The sequence below is a fragment of the Megascapheus bottae genome, chromosome 12, assembly GCF_031878675.1.
Source record: "Megascapheus bottae isolate mThoBot1 chromosome 12, mThoBot2.hap1, whole genome shotgun sequence".
Lineage (NCBI taxonomy): Eukaryota > Metazoa > Chordata > Mammalia > Rodentia > Geomyidae > Megascapheus > Megascapheus bottae.
The window spans coordinates 15,543,915-15,564,807 of NC_143520.1; the positions used below are offsets into that span (position 1 = coordinate 15,543,915).

Sequence of the window (20,893 nt, forward strand, 5' to 3'; positions counted from 1 at the left end):
AAGCAAAAACAAAAAACCCTTCACATCTTAACAGAAATGTATTGTAAGTATAAAATAGTATAAAATAAATACCAGCTGTCAACAGTTCCGTAAAAATGAAAGAACACAAACCATCTGTAAATATATATCAATTTTGTATTGATATTATATATAAAATATGCTATATTTATATATCTTATATATGGTTGGATAAGACATTATTAAAATTAGTCTTGTTTCTTTTGCTTGTACTAGTGTGGCTTAGCTATTATGTGTAGACTTCTGTTCCATAGAGGAATAGTTCTCTGTCCTGTTAACTATGTGATCTGTTAGAAACCCTTGATCTCAACTGTAATTATTATTTAATATTCTTTTCCCCTGCCAGATAGAGAAGCTATTCTGGAACTAGATGGCCGAGTGAAGGAGCAACGTAAAGAAGCTGGACAGAAAACTTTGTACCATGCGGGCTTATTCCTGTGGCATATCGGTCGCCATGATAAAGCGAGAGAATACATTGACAGAATGCTGAAACTGCCAAGTGATAGCAATGAGGTAGCTCTCTTGCTTGCTTTGAAACAGAAACTCTAAAGGAAGCCTGTTTATGTACACAGTATCTGTGGTTGAATTTTGCACTATTGCCTAATCTGTTCTCACTCTGTAAATAATAGCTTTGTTTTAATGCTTTCTATGTTTTTTTGTAATGTGAGATGATTTCTTGATTCTTAGAATAATATGCAGTTAAATATCCAAGTACATAAGTCTGTCTCTATTTGGTAGAGACATAAAAACCATTGTTGGAACTAAAGTTTCTCATTTATGGTGTGAACTTCACATCCACTTTTTATTATGAGAATAACTACCAGATATAAGAAAGAAATGAGATTAAAGTGTATTAGAAAATAGTAGTTAACATTTATTCTGCTCCAGCTTTGTACTAGAGAGTATTTTCAGGCTCAAGGCTACTGTCCTACCCCTTGAACCACAGTGCCACCTCTAGTTTTCTAGTGGTTAGTTGTGGATGGACTTTAGTGCCCAGGCTGGCTTTGAACAGAGATCTTCAGCTCTTAGCCTCTAGAGTAGCTAGGATTACAGGTGTGAGCCACCACCCCTGGCTTCTATTTAAGTTATTTAAGAGGATGAAGAAAATTATTTAAAATGGCATGAACAAAATCCTAACAAAGACATCATGAACAGGAAGCCTTAGAGAAGAGGCATGTTGGCTTAGGTATACATAGATAAAGACAATAGAAGAAAAGCCTAAAAGACTTAGACTAGGACAAGTTGCAGGATCCTGACTAATAAGTACAAACATTTGTATTTAATTTAGTAGCCACTGGGAAACCATCAACTTTTTATGAGTTATGGAAGTCATATTATTAAAGGGCAAATCAAGAAGAGTGATTTAACAGTTGTTTGTGGAATGATCTGGCCTGAGGAGAAACTAGAACATGGGAAAAAGGAGGAAAACATAGAGCCCTATGGCAGAAAGTTCAGAGGAGCTCTATTAAATATTGCACAGATGGTACACAAATAAGAATCACTAAGTGCCCACAGGGCTTGCCAACCAGAATGGGAAATTGAGGAAAAACTACTGAAATATCACATACAGAAGATAGCTCTGAGCTCTGAAATCTGGGTAAGTTAGAATCGCTTAACTAAGTAGAACAATAGTCAGACCAGGAGTTTCCTTTGAGAAACAGTGACATATTTGTCTTCAAGATTATCATAGGAAATAGGCCTTTGACAAAAGAAGACAGAATTTTAGAAAAGGGTTACAGCAAGAAATACAGCTTGGGAATCCCCAGACATCCACAGTAATTGATAGATAGCAACAGTGCTGAGCAGATACAGATTAGGGTTCTTATTTTTCAGGTAAAGTACAGGGAGCTAAATATAATCTAAGAGGAATTCCTGTGGACTTATGAGTTAATTGTAATTGAAACATTTAGGGCCAAGCAGTACTGAGTTTTGAACTCTTGGCCTAGCACTTGACAGATACTTGAGCCATATGCTCCTGTTGCTTTTGCTTTTGTTATTTTTCTCACAGAGTCTCAATCATTTATGGCCAGGCTATTGACTCATGCTTCTGTGTAGCTGGGATGATAAGCTTATGCAACCTCACCCAATTTTTGTTGTTGTTGATTTTGGTGAGGGGCGGGGTGGCTAGGGGCTAGTCCTGGGGCTTGAACTCAGCCTGGTTGTTTTCCCTGGCACCTTTTGCTCAAAGATAGTGTTCTACGACTTGAGCCACAGCACCACTTCTGGGTTTTTGTGGTTAATTGGAGATAAAAAGGTCACAGACTTTCCTGCCTGGGCTGGCTTCAAACCCGCAATCCTCAGTCTCAGCCTCCTGAGTAGCTTGGATTACAGGAGTGAGTCACCAACACTTGGTTCACCCATTTTTTTTTTATTTATTGCTTGAGATAGGATCTTTGTACAGGCTTAAGCCACTGTACTTGGCTGGCTTTCTTGTTTGCTTGCTTTCTTTCTTTCTTTCTTTCTTTCTTTCTTTCTTTCTTTCTTTCTTTCTTTCTTTCTTCCTGGAAGAGCAGAGCTCACATATCTCATTTGAAATGAAAATACTTTTTCTTTCTAATCCTACAATGTATTGCAAATATCTATAACTGTTTAAACTTTAATTATTCTAGCCTTTTAACTCTTCATTTGAAACTCATCAGATAATCAAAGAGGAATAAGTAGGTAGCCGCACAGGCCAGAGGCAGTTTCTCAGTGGTTGAGTGTTTGCCTATTATATGGAAGGCTCTGAATACAGATCCCAGCACTGAAATAAGCCCCAAACAATAACAAAACATTGTGCACAATTATCAGCAGTTATCTGGATCTTTTGTGGGTGAAACAAGACATCTTTTTCATATTAATGAAAAACTGTGCTATTTCATTTAGGTCATGTGTCCAAAATAATTTACTAGTAATCCTTAGAGAATATTGGTTTTAGCACTAGTGGCTATTTGGGAAACTTTGTAATACTTATATGGAGCCTAGTAATGATCTTAAAGGCTAAAATTCATAACTTTGTTTCTGATACTATACCCCAAAAGCTTAGCGGCAATCTAACTATGTATAATTTAATTGTTATGATAGTCTTTGGAAATGCCCTTTCCGTTTTTAACTACTTCAAAAGTGACATTAACTTTACCTCCTTCGATATATATATATATATATATATATTATTTCTAAAACAAAATGGAAGCAGATCTAAGTGAGCCTTTTTCATTTTACAGGGGCAGATTTTGAAAGCATGGCTTGATATTACAAAAGGAAAAGAACCTTATACCAAAAAAGCACTACGAAGTTTTGAGGAAGGATTACAAGATGGCAATGATATTTTTGCTCTTCTGGGTAAGGTGAGTTGTAGTAAAGGTGAACAAATCACATTTTAAAATTTACTTAGAACATTCAAAAACCTAACAAAAGCACGAAGTTTGACAAACACTGACCTTTTCATGATGGTGTCAGCAGCTCCCAGGGGGACCTGCATTTGTGTTGCATGCAACTAGAGAAAGGCCTTCTCTACTAGCATGCCTGCTTCCAGAGTGGGCATTGTGTTTGTTAAATTCTTCGCTCAAACATTGACTATATGTCACCTATGTGTAAGATGTCACTATAAACAGCAGGGATGAATTGAGCAAAGTAAAACCTGTGTTATATTCTACTGAAGGAAATGAAGGATGAGTAAAATAAGTAAATCATGCATTGTATTAGATGGCAGTATATCACACAGTGGAAAATACATAATACTGGAGAAGATGGAAAAGGAGAGCCAGTCACAAAGTTGCACATAGAGATTTTTGAACAAAAAAGTCAGTGACTTTTGAACAGAGAGAGATGATTATAATCCTGTGGATACTGAGGAAAGTATTACAGAAGAGATAACTGGAGTCACATACAGAGTGAAATGAGGACCCAAGGCAGGTGACAGTGAATGGAGAGGGAAGTGAACTCTGCAGGAAAGAGGGGGAGTGTGGGCTCAGAGGCCACAAGGAGAGATCAGTCTGCTCTGGAAGACTTTTGACTTTTACTTTGCTCTGAATCATGCAGAGAGGCAGCTAATGAAAAGATCTCAGCAGAGAAATAGTATGGTCTGACTGACAGACAGTGGGAGGAATGAGGAACTATGAAAGTTGTCTCTAGTAATGAAAGTATTTAAGGTGGGTCCTCAAACCTTAATAACATGAAACACAAGTTTTGTTCTTCAATATTCAGCAAAATAAGTGAATAAATTTAAGTAGCATATGGATGGTGCCTATCTGTAATCCTAGTATCTAGGCTGAGACAGAAATGCTGCATCCTGAATTTAAGACCAACTTGGATTACGTAGTAAGATTTTGTCTCAAAAACAATTATATGTGAGAAAGAACTTCATTAGAAAATCATTAACTTGGATTGCCTTGATATTCCCAGGTAACTCTTCTCATCGCCTTGTTTGACTACAGAGCTTCATGTTTCTGTCACCAGGACAAGTAACATTCAGGATGATTACCCAGTTGTACCATTAGAAGAAGGGAGATTTAGCATCTTTATAACAGTTTTTTTCTTCATTCTTTTTCTTGTTTATTCTTTAAAGAAAAGCTAATTCATGATCTTTTACACTTGCTAATATAAACAACTGAGAAAAGATTTAACTTTTTTCCTTTAGTACTCAAAGGTTATTTGAATTATTTTGTTAAGTGAGTCTGGCTTTGTCCGATGTGTGTTGCTTTGACAAAATACCTGAAAATGGTTTATTTATAAGGAGAAGAAATTTGTTTCTCACAATTCTGTTGCATGTGGAAATTGAGGTCAGGGTAAAAGGTGAAGGCCCCAGGAAGTTCGAAGTCTAGTAAGGGCCCTGTCTCTGCTTCCAAGATGATACTTCAAATACTCCCTCTTCCAGCGGGGGAAAAGCTATCTCTCACATAGCAGAAAATCACAAATAAGTAAACCCATTACCATAGGCTCTTTGTATAATTGTTTATATCCTAAGTATGAACACTAAATGTTCCATTTAGTCCCCACCTCCCAGCACTGCTGCAATGGAGATTACGTTTTAACATGAGCTCGGAGCAGACAGAAACACTCAAACCACAGCAAAATAGCTTGTTATTTTTTTTGTGGGGGTTGTTGTTGTTTTCTCGTTATAGAAGTGATGTGCTCTCTTCAGAAAAATCAGAAGGTATTGTACATTAGTGTGTTACCTGCCATGCTGAGTACATTGAGCCGTCTGACTGTAACTGGGGTCACCTTTCTCCACTAGGTACAGTGCCTTGAGCTGCGTCAGAATTTCTCAGGCGCCCTGGAAACCGTGAACCAGATCATTGTGAACTTTCCTACCTTCCTTCCTGCTTTTGAAAAGAAAATGAAATTACAACTAGCCTTGCAGGACTGGGACCAGACAGTTGAGACAGCGCAAAGGTTAAGGTTTTTTTTTTAAGTCCTAGACTTTTTTTTGGATCTGAGTAGAATAATTAGGGCAAAAAAAGAATCTGTGGTTTGTTTGTCTGATTCCCTTTTGTTATGAGGTTTTCTTAAAGCAGCATAAAATTGTTTCATCTTTAAGATCAGCTGGAACCGGTTTTTTAAAACACCATGGAATTAAAGAAACCTAAATGATTCTTTTGAAAACAGTATTTTCCTTTACTGCAATGTCTGAGTGCCAAGACAGACTTTCCTGTAGGCAAATAGGAGAATATGGCTGTGCCCTGGAGATTTGATTGAAGAGAGAGGAAAGGTGGACTGGCAACATGAAGAAGCAGATTGGCAAATTGGTACAAGTGCTGTGGAGAAAAAAAGGAGAGTAGGAGTGCCAGGGCATTGAGTATAATGATACAAGTTGGTGTGAGAAGAGACTTACCTAGGAGATGGCATTTGAGCCAGGAGCAGAAGGTAAGGGAGTAAACTGTGAAGACAACTAGAAGAAGATCAAAAATGAATGAAACACCAATACAAATCCCTGGGAGTCAGGGGGAAGGATTAAGAGAGATGAGCAGATTTTGATTTGGAGATGAGGAGTGACAGCCAGCGGGCATGCTCTTCTCAGCCAGTAGAAGCCTTTTGATTTCTCTCCTGAAATGTGAAAGCACTATCATTTGGGGTAGAAAAGTACCATGTTCTGAATCATATTTCTATCATTCTTCTATGTTGAGAACAATATGTGGGCAAGGAAATAAGGGAAAAAGCAGGAAGAAGACCATTTTTAATCCATTGTCCCAATTCATAGGAGAAATTCTGGTAATAGGGACTAGGTCTTGTCTGGAGCTGCTTTGGCAGGTGACTGCAGTCACATGAAGATGCTGTTTTGGTTAAGATCTTCACACTTGTTTTTATTTTGGATTTTTTTTAAATCATTGTTGTGATTGTATTTCATTATATTTTCTATTTTGGTGACATGAGAATCTGTTTTATTGTAGTGATAGCACTAATAGTTTTTTTCCATATATTTTTATTGTAATTAATAGAAGGGTTACATTATACTTGCCAGATAGAAGGTACATTAATTCACGTACATTGATCCCCTTTCTCATGTCTTGGTCCCCATTTCCCTCCCCCCCACCCCCAGCACTAGTAGTTTTGTCTGACCCATGATGGCATTCCTAGAATGATTCCTAGGTGATTAAACATTTAAAACATTTTTGTAATAGAGTTAGATAATATGTTAGTTACAATTTCCACAGGACTTAATGGGACTGGTCCAGTCGACTCATGATTTTAACACATGATTCCTTAGAAGGGCTCACAGTACAACAAAGTAAACACCAGGAAATGGGTACTTGTAAAGGAGATGGGGTTGGGGGGAGCTGGTGACATGGAGCTGTGACTCAAGTGGTAGAGCACTAACCTTGAGCAAAAAAAGCTCAGGGACAGTACTCGGGCCCTGAGTGCCAGCCTTATGACTATTGCGCGCGTGCGTGCACACACAGACACACACACACACACACAATAAAGTAGATTTTTTAATTAAATTAATTTCCAGCCAAACAGTGTTTTAACTTTAAATAATGTGGATGCCATACAAACTAATTTGAGTAAGCAAACACTCCTTTCAAGCCTTTCAATCAAAGGAAGCATAAAATTTTATGTCAAGATTAACTAAAATTAATTCACATGCTTCCTTCAGGTTGCTGCTGCAAGACAGTCAAAACGTGGAGGCACTGAGGATGCTAGCTCTTTACTATTTGTGCAGGGTGGGGGACGTGGAGAAGGTAAGTGTCTTTAGTTTTGTATTACAGCAGGGTATGGGAGGCTGAGGCAGGAGGATGATGTGGTTGAGATTAATCTGAGCTACAAGCTAGTTCAGATTAACGTAGCTACAGCAAATGGTAACTCAACCAATCCACTTAACCTTTTCCCCTTAAATACATATTTTCAGTTTGTTCAAGTCCTTTAATTTTCCCACAATGCTGGCATTAAATCTGAAGTCTCACTCATACTTTATCTCCCACCTGAAGTTCAACATAGTAGCTTTAGTTGATCACCAGAAATGCCTCCTTATGAAGAAGTTAGCTGCTTGTGTCAGCTAGTAAAACCAATACAATATAGTGAAAGTTTCCCTGTGAATTTATACCTTCAGTTATTTATTGCAGTGTGTGTCATATTTTAATGTAAAATTTATACTACAGCAGATTAACATACTTGGTGATGCTAGATATGAAATATGCACATGTACAATATAAGTAACAGTATTTTATAAAAATAAAGGTTTCTTAAAGTAACTATCAATATGTATGTATTATATCCTTTTTTTCTTAGTGTATTTTAAATTTAATATGGGTTACTTTTGTTTTAGGCTACCACTAAGTTGGAGCATTTAGGAAACGCATTAAATACCATGGAACCACAGAATGCTCACCTGTTTTATAAGATTACATTAGCCTTCAGTAGAACGGTAAGAGTCCCTTCCATGTATCAGGGCTTTGATGATAGTGATGATGATGATTATAAGTAGTATTATTAGACTCTGAATTAGTCACAAAGAGTGAGGCTCTGAAGAGCATATGGCCTAGAGTGAAACTATGACAGGAATCTAAGTATGTGAAAAGAACCTAACAAAATTGGTTGAGAGAAGGTAGTTTCCAACTTGAATAGTTATTCTTCTGTTATCATGGTGATTCATGCCCATAGTCCTAACTATCTAGTAGCTATCTAGAAGAATCACTCTGAGATGATCCAAGCAGAATGTTTATGAGACAGCTCCTTCCTCCATTTCAGCAAAAAGCTGGGCACCTAACTGTCATCCAACTTTAAGTGTAAACAGCTGTCTCGGCTGGCTAACTCACGATCTGGTTATGACTCTAGTGGTAGAACGCCCTCTTCGCTAGCACACAGCTCTGAATTCAAAAGCCTGTGCCACCAGAAAGAAGAAATAAAAAAAAAGCCTTCAAGATTTCATGTAGGAAGTGACACTCCTTTTCACAGCCAGGGAAGTGGCTACCAGGCAAAGGAAATAGAAAATGCTTTCTTTCGATCAGAAGTTAGGATTTATGATTAGGATTGTTCTTTGCTTTTGTTTGGTTTTATAAAATTTGGAAAGAAGTTTAAAATTAATTAATTCACTATTTTGGTGGAAAAAAAGACTTTCAAATCTTATTTCTCATACAGTAATAAAGAATCTATTTCTATTCCAAGTACTCAAGGTAATCCAAAAATGACTGAGGACATATAGCAGAATCTCATAAAAATGAGGCTTAGGAAAGATCATCAGAAATAAGAAAAAATATGCACATAAAATAATTCATGAATCATTTTCAGTAAGTTTAAAGACAAAGTTAATGGTCTTAATTGCTAAACTAGACAAGCAAACTGAATCCTCTTATTTACATATAGGTTGCCAATTATAAAAAAAATACATAAGTCTGAATTGAGAAATTGGTCTTACTGTTGCACATAATTTCATTTAGTCAATTTAATTTAGTAAGCTAAATTACTTACATGTACTTGTGTATTTATGTAAGTGTGTTACATTTGAAAATTTTCATCTTCAAAAGTAATATATTTAGTTGGCACCAGTAGCTCATGCCTATAATACTAGCTACTCAGGAGATTGAAATCTGAGGGCCATGGCTCAAACCCAGCTTAGACAGGAAAATCCATGACATTCTTACCAAAATAGCAGAAAGTGAAACTGTGGTTCAAGTGATAGAATACTAGTCTTGAGCATAACATCTTAGGGACAGTCCTCAGGCCGTGAATTTAAGCCCTAGAACTAGCAAAAAGAAGAAAGGGGGACACAGGAAGAAAGGGAAGGAGGGAAGGCTAGTGGAGAAAGGAGAAAGAAGAGAGAAGAAAAGAAGGAAGGAAGGCTAGAAGAAATATCGCCACTAATGAATAGAACTGTTTAAGACTAAGATGTGGTCTTTTAGTGTTGTTTTCTTTTAATGTGATTTTTCATGTCTAAAGGGAAAATAGTAACAGTAGTCCTAGTATTTTACTTAACTATATATGCACATTGAAAAGCTTTGAAAGAATGATTTTCCTGTCTCCTGTCTCATCCCTGAAATATTCATAAGATGGGGCACTGGTGGCTCACACTTGTAATTTTAGCTACTCTGGAGGCTGAGGTCTGAGGATCGCAGTTCCATGTCAGCTCAGTCAGGAAACTATGTGTGATTTATCTCCAATAAACTACTCAGAAAAGGTCAGAAGTGGGGCTGAGGCTCAAGTGGTAGTGCAATAGCCTTGAGCAGAAGAAGCTCAGGGAGCAGCACCAAGAGCCTGAGTTCAAGCCCCAAGACTGGCAAAAATAAATAAATAAAAATAAAACAGCCATAAATATACTGTTACATAGTATCACTAGCTTGTAAACTTTTCCAAGAAAGCAATTTTGTAAAATTTGTATTAGGAAATATTTTGTGTGTGTGTGTATGTGTGTGTGTGTGTGTGTGTGTAGGCCTTTTAAATTTCTGTTTTATTTTTGTGTGTGTGTGTCTTTTTTTATATTTTTTATTGTAATTAATAAAAGGGTTACATGATATTTACCAGATAGAAGGTGCATTAATTCACATACATTGATACCCTTTCACATGTCTTGGTCCCCATTACCTTCCCTCCCACCCCCCCCCATCTTGTTTTCCCCCATTCCCTATTCAATTTCAAATAACCAAATACAAATAAATCCCATATATCAGATAATGGAAAGACTTAGAAAAAATCATATTAGGTGAAGTAAGCCAGACTCAAAGGAACTTAGGCTCAATGGTTTCCCGCATTTGTCATAATCAGTAGAAACCTTGGGCTCTCCTAGCAGAGATTTGCAATAGAGCAAAACCTTGATATATAAGGCCATAGAGTATGACGCTAATTGAAAGGACCTGTAGGATATAGAATTAGGAAATATTTTTTATAAGTTATCAACTCATTCTTGAAGCATTATCTATGCAACAAGCATCTTATTATGAAAACAATTTTATTCCTTTTTTCACTCCTAAGAAATACAAGTAAGGTATCTATTTAGAAAAAAATATATAGTCATCTATCACTCTGAGTAGGAATGTTCCATTTCAGTCTTATTCAAGTTCCTTTGTTTATTTTTCAGTGTGGACGTAGTCCGCTCATTCTTCAGAAAATTCAAACATTTCTAGAAAGAGCTTTTAATCTAACCCCTCACCAGCCAGAAATTGCTACAGAGCTTGGATACCAAATGATTTTCCAAGGCAAAGTGAAAGAGGCATGGAAGTGGTACAAGACAGCTATGACCCTTAATGAGACTAGTATCTCTGCAGTCACTGGTAAGACATCCTTTCTCTACCTGTCATTCAAGAAGAAAGTACATACCTTATTTATAAATGTCTTTTACAAATATCTCTAGAGAATTTTTTTTTTCCTGTTGGTTGTGGGGATATTAAACTCTGGGCTTAGGCACTGTCCCTGAGCTCCTCAGCTCAAGGCTAATGCCCTACCACTTGAACCACAGTGCTACTTCCAGTTTTCTGGTGGTTAACTGGAGATAAGACTCCCGTGTCCAGGCTGACTTTGAATCCCCATCCTCAGATCTCAGCCTCCTGAGTAGCTAGGATTATAGGTGTGAGCCACTGGCACCCGGCTGAAAGAGTAGGTTTTTATGAAGTATTTCATAATAAAATACTTTTGGCATATATGTGTGTGTGTGTGTCCAAAGTTACCCATATTCTTTTGTTCTTTCTTTCTTTCTTTCTTTCTTTCTTTCTTTCTTTCTTTCTTTCCTTTTATTTTCTGGGATTTTTAAAAATTAGTAGTTTTTAAAACTCCCAGGGTGGGGGAAAATGTGTCATTAATATTCTTTATGTTAGCTTGATGTACATGCTGGACTTGGTATGACCTCTGGACTCTTTCTATCTTGTTTGGTTTTAGGACTTATTCGATGTCAGTTAATCGAAGGGCAGTTAGAGGATGCAGACCAGCAGCTAGAATTCTTCAGTGAATTTCAGCAGTCCATGGGGAAATGTGCGGTACAGTACAAGCTAGATGCTAGATCCCAGCTACTATTTGTGAAACAGGACATGTTCTTATTTATATAGTTCCTTGAAAGTCCTGTCCCATACTAACTTTAACCTATATGGCCTTTGTTAACTTATACCTTCCCCCATACTCCTGAAAGTCTACCCACACACTAACACTGAGTCAGAACACTTGCATGTAAATAATGCTTGATGTGCATTTGATATCCAAGCCATAATTGAATGGCTTTAAAACTGAATGGAATAATTCATGGAAACAATTTATTTTGCAGGAATTAATCTATTTACATGCAGTTCTTGCTATGCAAAAAAATAAGCGACAAGAAGAAGTTATAAAATTGTTAGATGATGTCTTGGATACTCATTTCTCAAACTTAGAAGAGTTACCTCTTGGCATACAGTATTTTGAAAAGCTAAATCCTGATTTCCTGCTAGAAGTTATTGTAGAATATCTGAATTTCTGTCCAATGCAGGCAAGTATTTCCAAGGATATATTTATGTTTTTTAATGTAGTAATGTTTTATCTTTAACATATTAAACTATATCCACACCTCAAAATGCTAACATTTGTCACTGTAATAGTTGAAACATTTTTAAAAAAGAAGCTTACTTATTTAGGAATGATTGCTACTAATAAAGTTGAATTCTAAATATTGCTTTGTCATTCCTTTTTAGAAGTATTACAAGTTATCTGACAACCATTGTGTTTGCTTTCTATAATATCAACTTCATGTGTCACCTAGACTCTGGATTAGCTAGAAAAATGCAGTTCTTAGGATAGACCTGGGATGATTAAACTGCATTTCCTGTGCTACATCAAATTGTACTCTGTAGTTGTTTTTTGTTTGTTGATGTTGTTGTTGTTGTTGTTTTCACCTGGGCACTGTCCTTGAGCTTTCCTCAAGGCTAGTGGTCTACCACTTGAGCCACAGCATCACTTTCTGCTTTTCTATGTATGTGGTTCCAAGGAATCGAACCCGGGTCTTATCCAATTATTCAGGTTATCACATCCCTTTAGATCTTTTCATCTATTTTATATAGAACCTTATTGTCATTTGCTATCCAGTTTATCTCATTCTCAGGCAATCATGGTGATCTCATACAAGCATTAATTACTTGTGTAGAACTGAGAACAGAATCCGTGTTCACTACCAGAGTTTTTTCCTACTTCACATGGATCCCTTAGTCTACAGTTGTTATAGTCAGCACAAAGTTTCAGGCACCCTAACTTTATTATGCTCAGATCCTAATTCAACACCCAGGGATATCTTCGCTAAAAGAAAAGTTCTTAGCATTCTCCCAGCATGGGTAAAGTCAGGGAGACTTTAATTTTAAAGGATTTCTTGACTGCTGTACTGATAATAAACTGTAGGTGGAGCAAGGTATTAGGTACAGCATAGATGAGCCTTTACTCCAGCTATGTATCCTACTTTTCTCATTATTTTACCAGAATATTATAAACCTAGCCAGCAATTCGAATGGGTTTTTCTTTGGGGGGAGGCATTACATTTTTATTGACATAAATTAGTTGCACAAAAGTATCTATTAAGATATTTCAATATAGAGAGTTTTATCAAATTTACTTATTTTACTCTTTTTCCATACCTCCTTCTCCCCATCTTAAAAGAATTTGAAGCCAGACTCAGTGGCTTGTGCCTGTAATCCTAGCTGCTCAAGAGGCTGAGATCTGAGGCTCAAGGTTCAAATCCAGCCCAGGCACTGAAGTCCCTGAGACTTTGATCTCCAATTAACCACCAGAAAACCAGAAGTGGTGCTGTGGCTCAACAGGTAGGGCAGTTGCCTTGAGCTGAAGAGCTCAGGGACCATGCCCAGGCCCAGAGTTCAAGTCCCAGTACCAACCAAAAAAAAGGAAGATTTTGAATTTGTTTCATTATATTATTTTCATATAAACATTGACCATACTCACACCACATCACCTTCTCCTTTCCCCTTCCTCCTCCCATTGGGCCTCTCTCAAGTCCACTTTTACAATTCTGTCTTATTATTACCCTGTGTTTGCTGACACGGCCTTTGCCTGGGCTGCTTAAGTTCCTGATGAAGTTTCCAGTTGGCTTCCCATTCAAGCTGGCTGAGGGTAGTGGCTTTGCTGGCTTCAGGTCATTTGGATGAGTGTTGTGGCTTCCAGCTACCAGTTTCTTCCTATATCATAACTAAGCTTTGATTTAAACCTGAGATACTTTTTTCTTCCAAGTCATAAAGAAACTAGGCAGTGCTGTTTGCCTGTAATCTACAGCCACAGCAAATTACAGAACTGATTCTGACTTGTGACCCCTGGTTCTGGCCTGACCCTCGTTTGTGGTACTTCATAGTGGCACACTCAAAGTTTCTGTGATACCAGTTTCTCCCTGAGTCTACAATGCTATTTTTGTGGAGAAATACTAAAAATTTTCTACCTCTGTTCTTCATTCATGGAGGTACATTGTTTTCTTTAAAATTAAATTGTTAACAGATCATCTGTATACCTGTTTTTCTTTTGTCAAGTGCATGTGCAAACTTGTTAAATGACAAAATGTGAAAATTGTCCCCTGCTTATACTTAATCCCTGCAATCTCAATAGTTGTGAGAGTGAGGCAGGAGAGAGACTGCATGTTCAAGGCTAGCCTGAACAACATAATGAGACCAAGTCTTGAAAAGACCCATTATATATGTATTTAATGAATTATTAAGTTTAGTTATTACTTGGTTCCTGATTCTCATTTATACACTTTCCATGTGTTTTCAGTTATTCTAGGCAAAAAATAACATTTTTTTAAAGAATGTAATTTGTATCTACTACTCTGGAAAGTAGTATAAAGTCCTGGTGTTCAAGGCACAAAAAAAGCTTCTTTAGCCTGTATAAGAAGCAAAATTGAATGAGTAGCTACTGTAGAATTAATTTCAGTACTGTATAGAATTCATTTAAGAACATGTAAGAAGTTGATGTACCTTAAGTTAAATACTATGTGAATTTACAAAAAGATGTGATTTGTTTTGTATAGCCTTCAAGTCCGGGGCAGCCTCTTTCTCCACTCCTCAGACGTTGTACCTCAGTCCTGGAGACAATAGTAAGAACAGTACCAGGTCTTCTACAAGCTATCTTCCTAATAGCAAAAGTAAAATATTTGTCAGGTACAGTATTACCTTACAGTGTTAAAATAATTTTGAATTCTGATGTTTATAAGTATTGCATCATATTCAGAATAGTCACCTAAAGTCTATATTTTCCATGTGACTCGATAAGTGATTTATTTTATCCCCAAATCCTAAATATAAAACACATTTGATTCTTGAAAAATTACTTGAACTTTTTTGTGGCTCCAGTGAATGATTGGTAATATTCAGTTTTATCAATTTTTAAAAGTATCAGCTATTGGAGATTATAAAAAGAACATGTAGTCTGTATTAAATTATAATTGTTAAATTGTGTAACCAAGCATAATGTATACCATGTTTCAAGTTCTTATGAAAGGTACTGATTAATTCTTATTTACTTTCAGATAACAGTTAAATATAATTTTAAAATGTGCATTTAGCTTTTACACAAATATAATGATTTTACACATAAAAATAGATCATCATGCCAGTGCAGTAGCTACTCAGGAGGCTGAGATCTGAGGATTAAGATTCAAAGCTAGCCCAGGCACTAAAGACTGAGAGACTCTTATCTCTAATTAATCACTAGAAAAGAGGTAGTGGGGCTATGGCTTAAGGGGTAGGGTGATAGCTTTGGCTGAAGAGCTCAGAGATAGGCCCAGAGGTCAAGCCCAATGACCCACAAAACAAAACAAAAAAACAAAAAACCATCATGTCATGCATATAGTATAATATAGTATAATATATGTATTGTAAATGTCTCTCCCCGCTGAATGCTGTGCCAAGTGAATATCAATTTAAAGCTATTCTATAAATATTTTTTGCTTTTATATAACGAAGTGATTACCTTAACTGTTTTTTGTACTCTACTGTTAACTATTTTCAGTAAGAAACTTAACATGATTTCAAAAGCTTATTTCACCTTTCAACTATCCTCAATTTTCAGTAGTGGTGTTCTTGCTATGTAGCTGGCTGCAGTGACTTCTGACACTAGCTACATGAGAGCAGATAGTCTACCATAAGCCTATACTTGCATCAGACATCCCTGGACTCCTGACTCGCTGGGTACAAATTTGGGGTGTTCTGTAAGCTCCTCCCTCAGCCTAAAATCAGGTCTATCTTTCTTGATGCATAAATCATAACCATTTTCTTGTATTTTGAGGCTACCAAATAAATGACAGACAGGTTCCAAAACATTTACATTTGCAGTTGGTTTTAAAGGCATTTTGAATCTATAGCTCAGACTTAGGGCTCTCTAGAGAGTATCTTTATGTTTATTTTGTCATTATACATAATAGTAATGAGTGTTACAGATAAGAATGATTGTTAGCCCATATGTTTTTTGGCAACATAGGTGAAAACAACAGAATTCTAGATACATGAATATTTTTCTTACTTAACCTACTTGAATGGAAGATTAGATAAAACATTGTCGCTTTCATTGTTTTGGATAGACAAGGATTTTACCAAATAGTCCCAGATGATGTAGACCTTTGGATCTTTCTGCTTCAGTCTCCTGAGTATTCGAATTATACATATAAACCACTATGCCCAGCTAATAAAACTTTGTGTGTGGTTGTCAGTCCCAGGGCTTAGATGGGGGGCATAGGCTCAAGCCACTGTCCCTGAGCTTTTTTGTTCAAGGCTGGTCCTCTACCTCTTAAGCTACAACCCCACTACTAGCTTTTTTGGTAGTTTATTGGAGATAAGAGTATAGACCTTCCTGCTCAAACTGGCTTCTAACTGCCACCCTGAGCTCTCAGTCTCCTGAGTAACTAGGATTTTTAACAAGGAAAATACAGGTGAGCATAAAAGCCTGTCTCCAATACTGAGCAATGACTCATATCCTCTTATGCCCTTACTGACTTGCTAATCATGATCAAGTGCAGGCCTGACTTGCAGGTCTTTTCTTCTTGTAGACTAAGAGGAAGCTGACTCATTCAGGTAGGACTGAAATTACAGCCTTATGAACAGAAGACTTGAAGTATAAACACTCTACTATGTATAGCCAAACACTTGTCCTTCTATCAAGTCCCCACATCTGAAATATAGTGGATTGTTTTTTCTTTTAGGGGATATTGAAGCTGCATATAACAACCTACAGCACTGCCTAGAGCATAATCCCTCCTACGCAGATGCTCATCTCTTGATGGCTCAGGTTTATTTGTCTCAAGAAAAGTTCAAGTTATGTTCTCAGTCTCTTGAACTTTGTCTGAGCTATAATTTTGATGTAAGTATACCCAACTGAGACTTATCATCTGCTTCGAACCTTTAGTGAATATTTGCACATTTAGCCTTTTTATATATATGCCTATAATATACTGATAATTAATGACATTTTGTTGCTGTTTTCTGTTGCTTATTTATTTCTGAAGGATATTTCTTATGATAGGCTCCAGCTTGGACTTGAATTTGGCATATAGCCAAAGCTATATTCTGTCTCTGCCTCTAAATATAGTCATAATTCTCATCCAACTTTAATATTTTGGGGTGTGGTGGTGGTGGTAGTACTGAGGTTTGAACTCAGGATCCTGCTTGCTGGTAGATGTTCTAAGACCTAAGAACCAGTTTTTGCTTTAGTGTTTGGATAAGACCTTGTATTTTTTTGTCCAAGCCTTGCCTGGACTGTAATTTTTCAACCTCATAGCTGGGATCACAGAGTGTAGAAATACTTAGTCCAGCTTGTTGTTGTGTTTTCTTTTCTCTCTTGATCAGCAGCTTGCTATGCAGCAAGATGCTGGGTAGAGTCTGATATAACAACATACATGATTATTAGGAAGTTACTAATAGGAGAGAAACAGACCTTGTATAATCACAGATGACTGTGATATTATTTTAATGTTTGTTGGAATGTAACTTATATATCTATACTGTGAGAACTTTAAAGAGCTATTAAATATTTCCCCAGGTGAGAGAATATCCTTTATATCATTTGGTCAAAGCTCAGTCACAAAAGAAAATGGGAGAAATAGCAGAAGCAATTACAACCCTGCATATGGCAATGAATTTACCAGGAATGAGGAGAACAGGAGTTTCCTCAAAATCCAGGAAAGCTGATGTGGACAGAGGCCACCGTTTATCCATCTTCCTTGAGTTGGTGGAAGTTCACCGTTTAAATGGAGAGCAGGTAAGTCAGGTTGATTCTGAATTTTGTTTGGTAGCGAGTTAAAAAGCCAGAGTTAATTCCCTTAACCAAGGGGTAAAGTTTAGAACATTTATTTTCATTACTTTAGAGTAAAGCATGCTTTCTGCAAGACCTTGAAAATTAAGCACAATTTGTTCCTGGGTAATTTAACTCTGTGTGCTTACATTGGCTACAATGAAATATAATGTATGGTTACTTTGGCTACCATGAGAGGTAAAATGCTAATGCAGTTAGAACCTTACAAGTTCTGAAAAGGATTAACCCAAGTATGCACTCCTACCATACACACACACACACACACACACACACACACACACACACACGCACACAGATATATTCATATACATTCTCATGCATTTGAAAGTTGTACTGAAATAAGTTGAAAATAGCAACCTGAAATTCTAATCTGAGAAAAGGTAGAAAACTGAATATATCATTATTAAAGGGTACAAGTGAAGTGGATACTTAAAAATAATACTGCTAGTTAAGATGTACTTTTTTACACTTTAATGCTTCTGAAGTCAGTAGATCTTATAATCTCTAAAGATAATATGAAGTGTGTGTGTGTGTGTGTGTGTGTGTGTATGTGTGTGCATTCCTGTACCTGTACTTTTGCTAAAACACAAGGCCTGGGCATTCTCCTTTAGCACTTAACTTCTTTACTCAAGGCTGGTACTCTACCATTTAAGCCATAGCTCCATTTTGGCTGATTAATTGAAAATAAGAGTCTTATGGACTTCCTTTTGAGCTTATTCACACAAAAGCCCTCAGATCTCAGCTTCCTGAGTAGGTAGAATTAAAGACATGAACCAATAGGGCCTGGGGAAAAAAAGTCAATAGAATTTTTTAAATAAATGACATTTAGATTCATTGAGACTCAAATTTGGAAGTGAGGTGAAAACACATAAGACAGCAATGGTTTCTTTCATTTGTAATAATTGTACATGTCTAGGACTCTCCTAGCAGAGGATTACAATAGAGCAAAGCCTAGATACATAAGGTCATATAGGATGAGGAAATGAAAAGATCTCCAGGATATGGAAACAAGAGCTTTATCTTGTGTGATTGTTATTCTTAATGTACTGGGGTGGGGGAAGGGAAATGGGGACAAAAAACATGAGAAGGAGTATCAATGTGCAAGGAGTAATGCACCTACTATCTCGTGAATGTAACTGTAACCCCTCTATATGTTACAATAAATAAATGAAAAAAAAGCAAAGAAATGACGTAATTTCCTGCTTGATGAGGAGCGGTGTGGTCATGGATCTTATCCAAGGCCAAGATGTTTGATTGCCTGAATTACAGTTCTAGTTCCTTAATTTCTTAAACTTTCAATTCTGAATCTTAGCTTTCTTAGTACAAGAAAATAGTGGCTGTCTTAGAAGGTTGTGTGAAAATTAAATGGGCTAAGACAATGCTAAGTAAAATGTGTTTATTGAAATATAGTAGCAGAGAAGCAAGTGTTGTTTCCTAATTGTGAAACTGTTTATCCAGTTAACAAATAATGACTCATTTAATGACTCATCTAGTTTCAGTCTCTGAGTTCAGTTTTAATTTTTTGTACTTTTCCAAAAATCTATCAACTTATTTATTTGATATCCGTTGTAGTTCATTAAAGATGCTTTCTAGTATAAATTGTTGATTGCTCTGAAAGAATATTTTTATTTCATCTTAACAGCATGAGGCAGCCAAAGTTTTACAAGATGCCATCCACGAATTTTGTGGAACATCTGAAGAATTGCGGGTGACTATTGCGAATGCAGACCTAGCCCTGGCCCAAGGAGACACTGAGCAGGCTCTGAACATGCTTCGAAATGTCACTGCTGAGCAGCCTTACTTCATAGAGACCAAGGAAAAAATGGCAGATATTTATTTGAAGTATAGAAAAGAGAAAATGTTATATATCACTTGTTACCGGTAAGTACTTTAACCCAGATAGTTTGACACATTTATCCCCCCAAATTAATCCAACTACCATTTGTCTTCCTTTTACTTGCTTCATAGATGCTTTATAAATCCTTTCCATCAGACACTTTATCTAATGTTTTTACTTTAGTGAGAACATCCTTATGCTTCCTTCGAAGTATGGCTTACTATTTTCTCAAATCATCTCATCAAATATTGTTTCCACATCTCCAGCCTTTCTGTCTCAGAATAGTAGAGCAAGAGTTACATACATTCTGATAACTTCTAAACCTTAAGTAAAAACACCAATCCAGAGAATAGATAGCCATATTTAATACTTGTATATTAGTTGTGGCAAAAGAAGATTATAGGTTAATATATACCAAACTTACCCATGGATTAAAAGTTTTCCTCAAAGAAAGAGCAGAAATTTTAATAGTTATTTTGTAATGATATTCTTAGGAGTTACTAGGACACACAACAAACACACACACAGAAACATACTGGTTACTCTTCTCAAACAACAACTAAAATACAATCATACCATTGAAGGGAATATTGTGGTTCTAAGAACGTAGTAAAACATTGGTCAATTAAATCAGCCTTGACATATGTACATTATATAAATATCTAAGCTCAAGTCAACTAAGTGGAGTTGATCTGTTTTTCAGAGAAATAGCCGAAAGAATGCCCAGCCCTCGGTCCTTTCTTCTTCTTGGTGATGCATACATGAACATTCAAGAGGTAAAATGTCTGATATTGTTGAGCTTATATTTGTTAAATTACTTTTTGTGATATAGCTTTCACAAAAAGTAATTTCATTAAAAGGATATAGCTTTTTTATACTGCTTATTCAGTATTTATATAGATCCAGGCATCTCAATGAAAAGAAGATGGTTATTCCATTAAGAAGTGCTTTCTTTTTATATATTGAGACTGAATAATTCAGAGCTACAGTTCTATGTAGTAGAAACAATAGTGCATGCATGAGGAATCCCCTTTAAACAGAACATTGACCTCGTGGCTCTTAGGAAGAGTGCTTGAAATGACAAGTCAGGAAGCTCTTACTTTGTTCTTTTATTATTTATGTGTTTTTTTTTAATAAAAGCACAGGATAACAGTTCTTGGCTCCTTTCGTAAAGTATTCCAGTGGGAGAATTTAATTATAAAAATATTGTCACCAGGGCTGGGAGTTTGGCCTAGTGGTTAAAGTGCTTGCCTAGCATGCATGAAGATCCGGGTTCGATTCCTTGGTACCACATACATAGAAAAAGCCAGAAGTGGTGCTGAGGCTCAAGTGGTAGAGCTCTAGCCTTGAGAAAGTCCAAGGACAGTGCTCAGG

At 36.6% G+C, this 20,893-nt stretch overlaps 1 protein-coding gene across 1 annotated transcript in view; it reads left to right on the plus strand.

Moving 5' to 3' along the window:
* The window catches only part of Ttc21b (tetratricopeptide repeat domain 21B), a 55,988-nt gene that overhangs the window by 7,031 nt on the left and 28,064 nt on the right, over nt 1-20,893 (plus strand). The window contains exons 4-16 of the mRNA XM_090342716.1: nt 365-531; nt 3,222-3,344; nt 5,234-5,391; nt 7,094-7,178; nt 7,763-7,861; nt 10,508-10,700; nt 11,302-11,399; nt 11,681-11,881; nt 14,408-14,537; nt 16,574-16,731; nt 17,410-17,628; nt 19,325-19,563; nt 20,223-20,295. Coding sequence (XP_090198842.1) covers nt 365-531; nt 3,222-3,344; nt 5,234-5,391; nt 7,094-7,178; nt 7,763-7,861; nt 10,508-10,700; nt 11,302-11,399; nt 11,681-11,881; nt 14,408-14,537; nt 16,574-16,731; nt 17,410-17,628; nt 19,325-19,563; nt 20,223-20,295 — 1,943 coding nt within the window. The remainder of the gene's footprint in view (nt 1-364; nt 532-3,221; nt 3,345-5,233; nt 5,392-7,093; nt 7,179-7,762; nt 7,862-10,507; nt 10,701-11,301; nt 11,400-11,680; nt 11,882-14,407; nt 14,538-16,573; nt 16,732-17,409; nt 17,629-19,324; nt 19,564-20,222; nt 20,296-20,893) is intronic.